Source organism: Nesoenas mayeri (genome assembly GCF_963082525.1).
Source record: "Nesoenas mayeri genome assembly, chromosome: 2".
NCBI lineage: Eukaryota > Metazoa > Chordata > Aves > Columbiformes > Columbidae > Nesoenas > Nesoenas mayeri.
Genome location: NC_137543.1, coordinates 133,883,290 through 133,895,599, shown reverse-complemented (window position 1 = coordinate 133,895,599; position 12,310 = coordinate 133,883,290). Strand labels below are relative to the sequence as shown.

At 35.4% G+C, this 12,310-nt stretch overlaps 1 protein-coding gene across 3 annotated transcripts in view; it reads right to left on the bottom strand.

The window, feature by feature from the left end:
- DGKB (diacylglycerol kinase beta) overlaps positions 1-12,310 on the bottom strand; it is a gene marked incomplete at both ends in the record, with an annotated part of 317,768 nt that overhangs the window by 229,410 nt on the left and 76,048 nt on the right. For all 3 annotated transcript variants that reach the window (XM_080340721.1, XM_080340722.1, XM_080340723.1), the window contains 4 exons: positions 4,763-4,861; positions 9,092-9,208; positions 9,292-9,380; positions 12,141-12,258. In XM_080340721.1, the coding sequence (XP_080196847.1) occupies positions 4,763-4,861; positions 9,092-9,208; positions 9,292-9,380; positions 12,141-12,258 (423 nt within the window). The remainder of the gene's footprint in view (positions 1-4,762; positions 4,862-9,091; positions 9,209-9,291; positions 9,381-12,140; positions 12,259-12,310) is intronic.

Genomic DNA, 12,310 nt, shown 5'->3' with positions numbered 1-12,310 from the left:
TTTTCTACAAACTTAAATATAAATTAGAACATCCTATGTGTTCATCAATAAATGGAGCAAAGTAAAGGCAGGCATGAAATGAAGAAGCTATAATAAAATGTATGTTTGCATTTTTCCCTTTTTGTCTTACAAAGGAGTAGGGGAGAGAAGCTGTATCATAAGGAGAGACCAATCTCTTTTCTTCACTACTCACTCATCTCATTCCAATACCTAGTTTTTAACCTGGTTATGATCTAATTCTGTACTCTTGGTAGGCAAGGATTCAATTGAGTTAAAGATTTTTAAACTCACTGCCAGTCAACCTTATCATGAACTTTCATTATGTGCATGTAATTAATTGGGTCCAATGAACAATATCAGCACTGAGTTATAGACTCTTTCCCCCCACCATATAATTAGAATATAATTACCCACAGGATATCAGAATGATGCAAAACCTTTCCTCTAAATGTGCCCTCATTAGGAAACAAGTCTCAATGTACATTTATTCAATCAGTATGAATTAATTAAAACATTACTGAAATAAAATAGAGTAACATTAAAGTGTATCTGACATCTATTAAAAGACTATCACTTGAGATCTGCACACACAGTTTATAACAAAACTCATTTAACTTGAACAAAAAACTTCCCCATACAACAAGCCTTATATATGGCAAACAGAAAAGTAAAAAGGACTAGTTTTAAAGTTGACAGACTACAGTTTACTAAAACATATATAAAAAAATCTTCATATAGCATTGAACCTAGTCAGATATGTGATTCTTTCATGACACACACCGTATCAATTGGTTTCTTTTTCAGCTTAGAACATAGCTTGTCGTATCTAGGAAAAAACATTTGGCAAGTTCCATTTTGTGCCATTTTGAAGGTGGAAGTCCTCTTATTTAACTTAGACCAGCCATCTAACTTTCCTATGACCAGGCATTTATGCTCTTTCTCTAGCCATTAAGAGAAGCGACAGTATGTGAGGATCATGTCAACCATTCTATTTTAGAGGAATATCTTTTGAGTCGAAAGAAACCATTAATAAGAAATTTAGAACAGTCGCCTGAGCTGAGATGGGTATGTGCAGGGAGAAATGTCATCCTTTGTGATGCTACAATCAGGAAGGATACTTTTTTATTTATTCTTCATAGTTGCAGCAGTGATTTGGTGCATCAATGGATAACTAGAAAACGGAGCAACTGAGAGGACATGGACCTGAACAATAGATTGCAGCTGAGAGACCAGTTTGGTTCTATGATTCTATGACTTCTCAAATAAGATGCATAGTGGCTTCGCAGCTTCATCTTCCAGTTCCCTCAGGTCCCGCATCTTATCAGGTCGCATGGACTGGGTTCCTTAGATGGCATCAAACTATAACTCCTACAGTGAGGCAAAAAAGTCATTGAGTACCTCAGCTTTCTCCATCTTCCAGATAACCAGCTCTCCTGTTTCCTTCTGGAAAGGGTCCACATTTTCCATAGTCTTCCTTTTAGCACTCACATACCTGTAGAAGCTTTTCTTGTTGCCCTTGACATCCCTGGTGAGACTTAGTTCTATCAAGGCTTTAGCTTTCCTAACCTGATTCCTGGCTGCTTGGACAATTTCTCTGTATTCCTCCCAGGATACCTGTTCTTACTTCCACCCTCTGTAACCTTCCTTGTTTTGTTTGGGTTTGATCAGGAGCTCCATGTCCACCCTTGCAGGTTTCCTGGTGTTCTTGCCCGATTTTCTCTTTGCTGGGATACATCACTCCTGAGCTTGGAGGAGGTGATCTTTGAATATTAACCAGCTGTATCGGGCCCCTCTTCCCTTCAGGGCTTTACCCCATGGTATTCCATTAAGCAGCCCTGAAGAGGCCGAAGTCTTCTCTGCTGAAGTCCAGGGTAGTGAGCTTGCTGTGTGCCCTCCTTGCTGCCCTAAGGACCTTGACCGCCACCATTTCATGTTCACTGCAGCCAAGGCTGCCCTTGAGCTTCACATTCTGCACCAGCCCCTCCTTGTTGGTGACAACAAGGTACAGCATAGCACCTGTACTCATTGGCTGCTCTATCACTTGGAGAAAGAAGTTACCATCAACACATTCCAGGAACCTCCTGGATTGCTTGGTATGCTGGTATGTTGTCCCTCTAACAGATATTCAGGTGGTTGAAGTCACCTCTGAAGACCACAGCTTTTGAATGTGAGGTTGCTTCTGCCTTTTTATGGAGAGTCTCAACCACTCAGCTTGGTCTTCCCGGTCAGGTAGCCTGTAACAGACCCCCATTGTCCCAGCCTTTCCTTTAATCCTGACCCATAAGCTCTTAAGTGACTCCTCATCCATCTCTGCACAGAGCTCCATGCACTTCAGCCAGTCAGTGACATAAAGGATGATAACTCCCCATCTTCCCTGCCTGTTTTTCCAAAAGAGCCTGTATGCTTCCATTGCAACATTCCAGTTATGGGAGCCATCCCACCACATCTCCATGAGGCCAGTAAGATCATAGCCCTGCAGTCATGTGCACTTCTCTAGCTCCTCTTGTTCCCATGCTATGTGTGTTTGCATAGAGGCATTTCAGCTGGGCCCCCGAGAAGCTGACTTACTGGCTGGAGTGGCTGGAATTCCTTTGTGTTCATATTCAGGTGCTCTCCTGCTGACCTGTGATCCTTCTCCAGGCCCAGGGCATCTATTGCTGGCACTGGCATCCAACCGGTAGGACAGGGATGGATTGAGGTTCCTCTAGCCCTGGCAACTTTAGTTTAAAGGCCTCTTCACCAGCTTGGCAAGTCTATGACCAAAGAGATGTTCTTCCCCTTCTCTGACAGATGGACAGCATCAGCCCCCAAAACGCATGTCCTAGGTGAAAGACCCTTTCACTGTCAGGTGAAACATTTTTATTAACATTTTTATTAACAAACATTTACTATTCTATATTTAGACAATTCTGACATGGATATATTCACTGTTTCCACTGTCATTATTGAGAGTGCAGATTTCACATACATGGAAGCATTATGTTTCTCAAAAGGAGGACTCCCCATAACAGGAAATAGGAGAAACTAATTAATAATCAATAGTAATCAATAGTTTCTATGAGGAATTTGTATTAGCTAGGTCACCAATGTATTATCTGTAATGTAAGTATACTCAGTATTTTAATGCATTTTGGAAGAAATTACTAGATGAACAAATATACTACAAAATCATAAAGTTCACATTAAATCACAGTAAAATATATTTTCCATTCCTAACAACATACATTGTGTCGAAATACATGTTTAGTGTTACATTATTAGTATGTAATATTGAAACATGATTCTGATACAGGAAAACATATTTACTTCTGCTTATGCCTTCAAAATTTGCAGATAAAACAAACCTATTCAAGGGTGATTTGACTCTAGAGTGGTTTTATATATCCTCTAAACAACTTAACTAAACTCCAACTGTGGAATTAAAATCTTAATTCCTCCATCCTTCTTCCTCTTCTGAAAAGAAAATGGAGTTACGCAAATATAATTGAAGATGAAATTTCATGCTTAGGCTTTATTCAGTTTATAAGAATCGCAAACAATAAATAAAAATAAAACAAAAACACTCCAATAACAAAATCATAATTTCTCCATGTTAACTTTTAAAGTACGACCTAAAATCCTAAAAATTAAATAATGCAATGCAGCATGTAATCATCCAAACTTAAAATAATATTTTACAATTATTATTTAGAACTTGTCCAGATAATATCAAAATAACATTACAAACAAACTACAAAACTACTGACTTTTCAAATAAAATTTTAAAAATACTACATAATCATTAAAGCCAGATTTCCATTGCTTTACCTTTATTGACAGCAATGGAATAGTCCCAGTTTAGTCAAGTAGAGGGCCAAAGTCTACATCCATCCCTTAGCAGATTTATAAACAAACAGTCGAAAGGATTAATCAGAAAATAAGTAATTTACACTAGGCATGAATATTATTTTTAATTATCAGAAACAGATTTAAGATTAGAAGGTATAATTCTCTTGTTTGTCTTCCCCTGCAATCAAACATTCTTTCCCAAGTTCAAGCATTTCTTACTCTTACTATGAAATATATTTAAAGAGGACCACATGTCTGCTCTGTTATGAAAATGATGAGGCTATGGCTTTCATCAGCATAAACCATACAATTTAATATGTGAATGTATAAGTTAATTTCGAAGCTCTTTTTTCATGATAAGCCGCTCAGCTCTTTTCTATATAACCTACACATAGCATGCATTTTTATTTTCCTTGAATTGAGTTATTGTTTTTGTGGACAGAGAAATTTACCGTTCATGACTGCAGAATAAAATATACCATAACGTTGATGCATAGCTTACTGCAAGACCAGTGTCATCATTCTAGGTAACCTCCGGTTTAGATCAGAGACCTCAGCATTGCAGATATACAATATGCATCCCAAGCAAAAACTGTCCATAAGAATAACTTCATTATTCTGGGAAGCTGGATCTATAAAAGATGTAAAACGTACAAGTGTTCTGCCTATACTGTTTCTGGTAAGTACAGTCTGAGTAAGTGATAAAACCTGAGTCAGCTTCAGCTACAATATGCCCTGCAGAAAGTTCATTCTCACATGAAGGAAAATGCAACACGCTTGTGCCTATAAACTCATCAGCCAGGATTACCCATCATGTTTAAGGTTCACACAGTTCCACGAATGTAACAAATACTCTGGCAGTCAAGCCCAGCATCGTTTTAGTCGTTACCTATGACAGAGGATTACAGCTGAAATAAAGATATGGACAACTCACCAATACTACTGGGCAGATTGATGTGGGTGGTAAAATATGGTCCTTCAAAGGTCCACAGTCACATTCAGGTTTTAGATGTGAAGCACATTTATTATGCAACTACAGAAAGACAAAAAATGAAGATTCAACTTAGACATTTTTCTACTTCAGCCTAAGAATAAGGACATCCTAGAATGGGGTGAGTAATTAATCTAATTGTTACTAGAGTTACTACAAGAACAAAGAAACACACTGCAGTGGAAAGCCTTTTAGGATTGACCAAACCAATTTATTTTTATTGAGGAAAAGAACAGTGGATCAAATTTTTTTTCTAGTTTGGAAATTGCACATGAGGTCAGTCCAGCACTCAAAATGAGAACACTGCATGGCAGTACAGTAACACCAGCATAGGGTTATGTGTCATCAAAACCTTCATTTCCTGCACTGAGCCAGAAACTTCTGTCCTACTACTAGTTGGTAATCTGGGGTAATTCAAGGAAGCCTTTGGCATCATTGCTATAGCTCTGCTTCCTAGCTGAAGCTGATAAGGTCAACACCAATTCAATTGTGATGCTGCAATATCTGTGAAAATACATCTGAAATAGAAGAGAATAATGTAGGAATATCTAAGAGCTTTAAGCTATACTGGGGAAATTTTGGGCTTGATTGAATCAGTGTTCAGGCTTCCATTGACTGCTGAGGACGCTGAATTAGTCTCCTTTTCCTCCTTCATTCTTAGCATTCATCCAGTTTTCCTGAAAGCAACGAGAAGAGTTCTACTCTGAAAACATGGAAAGAATATCCTCAGGTCTGCTGACTGAAAGAGCATTGGCTTACTTCTGTATCGTTAAAAAGGTGGAAGGGAAAATGTGTGTATAACATCAACATAAAATATCAACAAATAATGATATATTTATTGAAATATTTGACGTTAATAATCAAGAGTTCTTGTTCACATTTTAATATTTAATTCAAATCTCTCTAAATATAATGTTTCAACATATATATAGAGCCAAACAGTACAAAGGCAAATTTGCGTGCCTGGATCATTCACATTTAATTAGTAAACTAGTATGCTTCACAATGTTATTAGAGATAGCCACAAAAAAATAAAAATTCATATTGTGAAATTTGGTTAAAGTTTATTATTTGGACTCGGTGATCTTAAAGGTCTTTTCTGAACTAAGAGATTCTGTGATTTTGTATGTGCATTGATTCAATAAACTGTGCATTTCCTATTGAGATAAATATTTTATTTTTTTGAGAAGATAGGCATATTTGCATTAAAGAAAAATAATCGAGATAATAAATATCAGAAGTTTTGAAGTACAAATCTTATTTAACAAGTGATTTAACTAATATAATCAGTAGCATACAGCATTAGTTCAACAGGTTCAATAGCTGTTATAAAATCTGTAGTTCAATATCTGTGTCTGTAAATCACATTTTTCCAATAACTGACTCATTTTCCCTCAGACGATTTAACTATGTCAGTATGAACTCTGTTAAATTTACACTAAAATTGTACCAGTTGCTGATGTACATAAGTTTTACTGGCTATTCAGTTTGCATAAAGTTATCTGGTACAGTTAATGCTGACATAACATTTCTGAATTTTGAACTGAATGGCACCTAATATTAGCCTTGTCCATATTCATTTATCCTGCAAAGTTACCTTTTCAGGCAGTTACTTAGCAACAGAAAATAAAAGTCTAACGAGTTTCGATTTACTCTGAGTATTAAAGCTGTTTTGTGCGGGTATTTTGGTAGCCCTGTAATCTAAATCATTTGTCATGCTAATTCTCTGCCTCAGTAGTAAAGCTACTTGTACCATAATTAATGCACACCAGGCCATGTTACATCAAATAAAAGTATCTTCACACATTCGGTGGTAATTAGCAGCTTTGCTACTCGGTGGCATGCAAACTTATCTATGAAAAAAAATAGCTTAATCTTCTTATTAGTCTCTGCTGATCTTTGACAACAGAAACGGTGCATACCAAACAAGAGAAATGGTAGAAGATACATAGCTTTAATGAAAATAACACTTTGACACAATGAAATAAATTAATATGCATCTCTTCTCAAAAGAAATATTTTAGCAGATTTTAAATACAGTTCCCCAAAATTCTCTTACCCCAAAGCTAGCTTCTTTAGAATATTACCTCCCTCACAACCAGATGCTTGCAAAGTATGAAAAACCGTATTTACTGGAGAGAAAACAGGGAAAAAAACAAAACAAAACAAAACAAAAAAACATTTACAAGACTGTAGTAGTGAACTACAGAGTATAGGGAAGAGGGAGTCACAGGCCTGGCTGAGAACTCAGTATAACAAGCCTCCTTAGTGAAATACACCTCTAAATTCTGGGATTTGATTCACTTATTTGACATTAGAAGTGACTCGATTAAGTTGTAAAAAGAGACATATATAAAATGCACAAAAGAGGATCAGAATTAGTTGTGTAAGAACTCTTACACAACACATCCTCTTATATTATAAAAAGATGTCTGCAACAAGCCCTAAATGTGTTGTTTTACAAGGAATTGAAAACGTATGACAGATGTGATGATAATTATGTGACTTCAGAATATCCATTCAAAAATCATGCATCTGTTAGAAATGTAAGCCACTCTTTTTTCAGTAATAAAGTTACTACTATTAGCAAAGGAAGTTATTGCAATAGGATATACAGAATACATGGAATTGCAAGAAAAGTGAAGAGGAGATGGAAAAACAAGTAATTTGCAGTATTTTTAGAACTTTTAAAATACTCATTTTTCACTTATGTGAAGCCATAAAAATTAAATAAAAATATGACTAAAGATATCTTGAAAATACAATATTAATTTAACAGAAAACAAAAATCTTTAAATTACCGATGCAAATACAATTGCAAAATTCTAAACCCCAGTGCCAACATTTTCAATTTTGGCTGTAACAAAAATTAGACCCTTTTTTCATTGGAATTTTTATAGTATTTAAGAATTTAAAAATGCACACAATCACCTTGGATATCTTAAAAAAAAATTAACCAGTTCTTTCACAGTAATTCCAAAGACAAGCCATTCCTCAGTATTTTCTCAGTGAATACCAGTTCTTCTGGAAGTCCTCTAAACCTTTACATGTATCAAGAAATAAAAGGCCTTTGCAAATCTGGTCCAGATTTGCATGAAATATTGGGAAAATATTTTTTCTGAGGAGCTACAGAATTTGCAACTTCCTTTGACTTTAGGAAGAAGCCTTACATAAAATATATTTCTTGAATGATATACACATATTATACAGAGGTAAACACTTCCATATTTAGAGTGGAACACTCTTGTTTATCTGTCTAAACACAGATAGCCATTGCCTAAACTTAATTATCTGCATGTGAAATTTTGGATTGGGTGTTTCACTCTCTACATAAATTATCCAAATTTTGACAGCAATCTGGACTACATATTTGTTTTCTTCTAAAATATTGGTTTATAAGTAATCATAACAGCTTATCAGTGAAAGTATCCTGGATCTATTTTCTTTTATGGTGTTTCATATTTTGCATTCTTCTGTTAAGAAAATATGTCATAAAACATCCAAACTTGTGTGTTGAAAACAAACATTCACTAATGCCTCAGTCTCATATTATTATTTAAAACACTGAACAAACAACTGGTGTTCCACAGCAATAACAATAATAATAACGATATCAGCAAAAAAGCAAAAACCCTACAAGAAGGCTGAATCTCTCCCCATTTAGATTTAAATCCTGCTCTGGCTAGGAACAGAAATACTGGCATTGCTCCTTCTAGCATGAAGATCTCACTTATAAAGGCAGTGTTCCTTGAATGTCATTAGTTCCAGTTATTGGTTTCTGCTGAATAAGGAGCACACAAAAGTTGTATATATTAGACTTGGTGCACAGATTAGTATATTATCAAGATGTCTCTGCTATTATGCCCAGATACTTGAAATCACTGTATCCTACCAGATGTCCTCAATTTCATTTGCCTGTCAGTACACCACAAATTAGGATTTTGCCCTAATGTCATAGTGACCTTAACTTCCACCAGTATTGAAAACTTATAATCTTTCAGTAATGTAGATTTGGAATTCTGCTCTTTAGAGTGACATACATTCTTTTCATTCATATATAGTCTAGAAGCAGAGTACACCTTTAAGCATATCTGCTTGCAACAATTTAGGACTCCTGTCAATATTCTACATATACTGTTTCATAAACAAACACTATCTATTTCTGATGACAAAACTGAATGAGACCTTTTGATGAATTATGAGGCTATGAAAAAGATATGCAGATTTTTGTCTCTCTAACCTGTGCTAAAGGTTTTACAATAGTATACTCACTGTGATCTGACACCAAACACAGTGAAGTCCAGTCAAGCCTTGGTAACATTTTATAGTTTTGTGACACTTATCACATTTTGTTGGACAATTTCCTTCTACCCAGAAATGGTGCATTACCTGCAAAAAAAAAAAAGTGTGGATATACATAGAGTTACTAAATTAACAGATACATGGCAAAGTTAATGCTATCCCAAACTTACATCAGTATTCTTTTTGGACTTCACATATGTTTTGATGCAAGATGCGGGAGCTCTTGCGACACAGCGTTCATGGACTGTATACTTGCAAACTGAAAGAAGAAACACATAAATAGATGTTGAGGCAATGGTGTTTCTGACTACATTTTTATGAAACAAATAATGTTACCAGCATGCCATCTCTATATAATCAATCCCATCAGTCAATGAAAACTCAAACTAGACTGCTTTTTCCATGGAATATAAAAGGCCAATTAGAGCAGGAAATATTATGCAAGTGAGAAATCCAAGAATGCACTATTATTGCATAACAGGAAATGCTTAATTAAATCAGAGCTCAATAAACTTTTTCACAATAATTTCCAAATGACAAAAATATTAAACAAAAATTGATGACTGCCAAAGGGTTTGGTGTCATTTGCTTATAGAAAGAAATCTATATTTTACAAACTATAGGAATGAGAGCAGCTGGCAAGCACAAAAATAAAAGCCAATGAATTTATATTGTTCCTTCTATTGACATATAAATCTTAAATGGCTGATTAGTCCATTTTCAGATAGCAATTGTTTCCATGCATTCCATGCAATCATCCCAACTTTAACTCTCCCAAATACTAACTCCTGAGAAGCTTTTTTTCCACCAAACCCTTCCGCACAAATTTTAGGTAACTACTGTTGCTGATCAGGTCTGTAGAGATGGCACTAGCTGCATTTAGAAAGCATACAAATGTCAGGGTACAATGCAAAGCTCTCCTGACTTCGACTACACAACTGTGCTTAGGCAAGGAAATTATGCTACAGCTTATATCTGCATTCAATAGTCAACTATTAAAAACTGAGAATGAATTTCTCCCTGTATGGTCTATGTCTCATGCTTTTGACCTGGAGAGCAATTAAGCACAAAGTACTTCTAAACACCTTGCTTGCACCTATTACACAAACCCAGTGGGAGGCGCAGCCATTAATCAGACAAACTGCAGGGAGTAACATTGTTGATTGGACCATGGAGGGATGGTGAGGCCCCCTGCAGTCTTCTCTTTCCTTTTTTTCCTCCCACACAATCTAAAATGCAAATAATAAAATCTATAGCAATGCTCTGAAAATATATTGGAGAAGACGCTTAGTGAGATAAGAAAATAGTGTTAACAGTTTTGTAAGTAGACTCATGCCCCTTGCTGCATGAAGTAACTAAAAGGAGCATGTGGATGTTCTTCAGATACTCTGGGACAATTGTTCTCACCAAATAAATGCCAAGGACAACAAAAAATAAATTTTGAAGAGGTACCTTGCAGCAGAGAAAATTACAGCTCTTGTAAGGTTGGCTTTTCTGGGGCAGTTTACTATATGTAACTCATCTACACATTTCTGATAACTGCTGAGGATGATGATCTATGTTTTTGGCTCAGTAGAATTTTATCTTTCAAACATATATGATTCTTATATTTCCTCGCAAGGACTGAGTTTACATCAGTCTGACATAAAAGAATATTAAATAATGTAACATTTCAAGATCTAATAGTCAATTCAGCATTTTATATATATAAACATATATTCCGGGTACTGTCATTAGCATTTATTAATCTGAAGTTATGCGATTTCTATTTGTTTGAATTTTAATAAATGTATCTCTCTCACTCCATAGTATCGTGAATTAAATTACATTACGTGAAAATGCATACATGGAAGATTTACATCTGAATTATGTTTTAAAGAGAACTGTGCCCAGTGAGGAAAGAGAAATGGTCGATTCCAAAACCCTCATTTATTCAGACTAATCTCAAATTAAATCAATAAAAGTATGCACGCAGAAAGGTTCTGATCAGCTGTGATGGGCTATCTTTCATACCAAAAACAGAGAAAGTAAGTTACACTAAGAAACTGATTAATTTATCAAAAAGAACAATGAAAGGTGACTTGATACTATCATGAGAAGACTACAGTGGGTACTAAAGATCTCATTAATCTAAAGGAGCACAGCATAACATGAACCAATCATTGGAACCATCTACCAGACATATTGAAATCAGAAAATATGTCTTAAAAAAAGATGATTAATCATTGGAACACACCACAAAAGAAAGATATGGATCATCCATCTCTTCAAACATTCAAACAGAGACGAGGTATCTTTCAGGAAGATTTGGTTTCTCAAGATACAGGCTATGAGCTGGTCAAACACAGATTATTAGGAGATACATAGATACAACTGAAGGAATTGAACTGTAGTAATTGCATCTAATAGTCTAATGAAGGTCAAATTAAATGCAGTAGTTTTTCTGTGTTCCTTCACATCATAATCAGTTTATATGTGAAAGGCTGCCAAAACTGAGATTTATGATTACAAACCAAATAAACCTACAAAACTTTAGAAGTGTTATAGAAACCTGATATCTGGGAAGCTGGAATTTTTACCTTCACAATTAACAAAACAAGAATTCTGTGGAAAAATTGAATAAACAAATATGGGACTTAAATGCAAGTCAAGCGGGTACCTATCAAAGAATATGAATAATTATGAATAAATACAAAAGAGGAATAACAAAAATATAAGGTTAAAACTTAAGCATGACAAGAAAAAAAGAAAAAAAAAAAAGGCAGACTCCAAAGGAAACTAACATTGAGAGCTATTCTAATACAGAAAACTCCCTCAAACAACAGCTTTGAAAGCCCAATATCCTGAAAAACTAAAAATGGAACCTTTAGCACTCAAGCATAGAAAACAAAGGGGGAGACACCATTGTGCTGGCAAAGGTTTTGTAATGGGAAGCTCCTAGTTCTTTGTTATTTAGTGAGCACAACGTTTCTAGGAATAGACATGTAATGCAAATGGACACTGAAATGCTGATACTCACAAGAACAGCAGAGACCTTGCTTCCCTACTCCGATTAGCATGTTCAAACAAAGATTACAGTAGGCAGGCTTGTTAAAGTGTTTGAGTCTCCATACATGCTGCCCATCATCTTTCACATTCTGCACAGGACATAAAAGAAACAGATTTGACTTAATAAAATAAACAATAAAA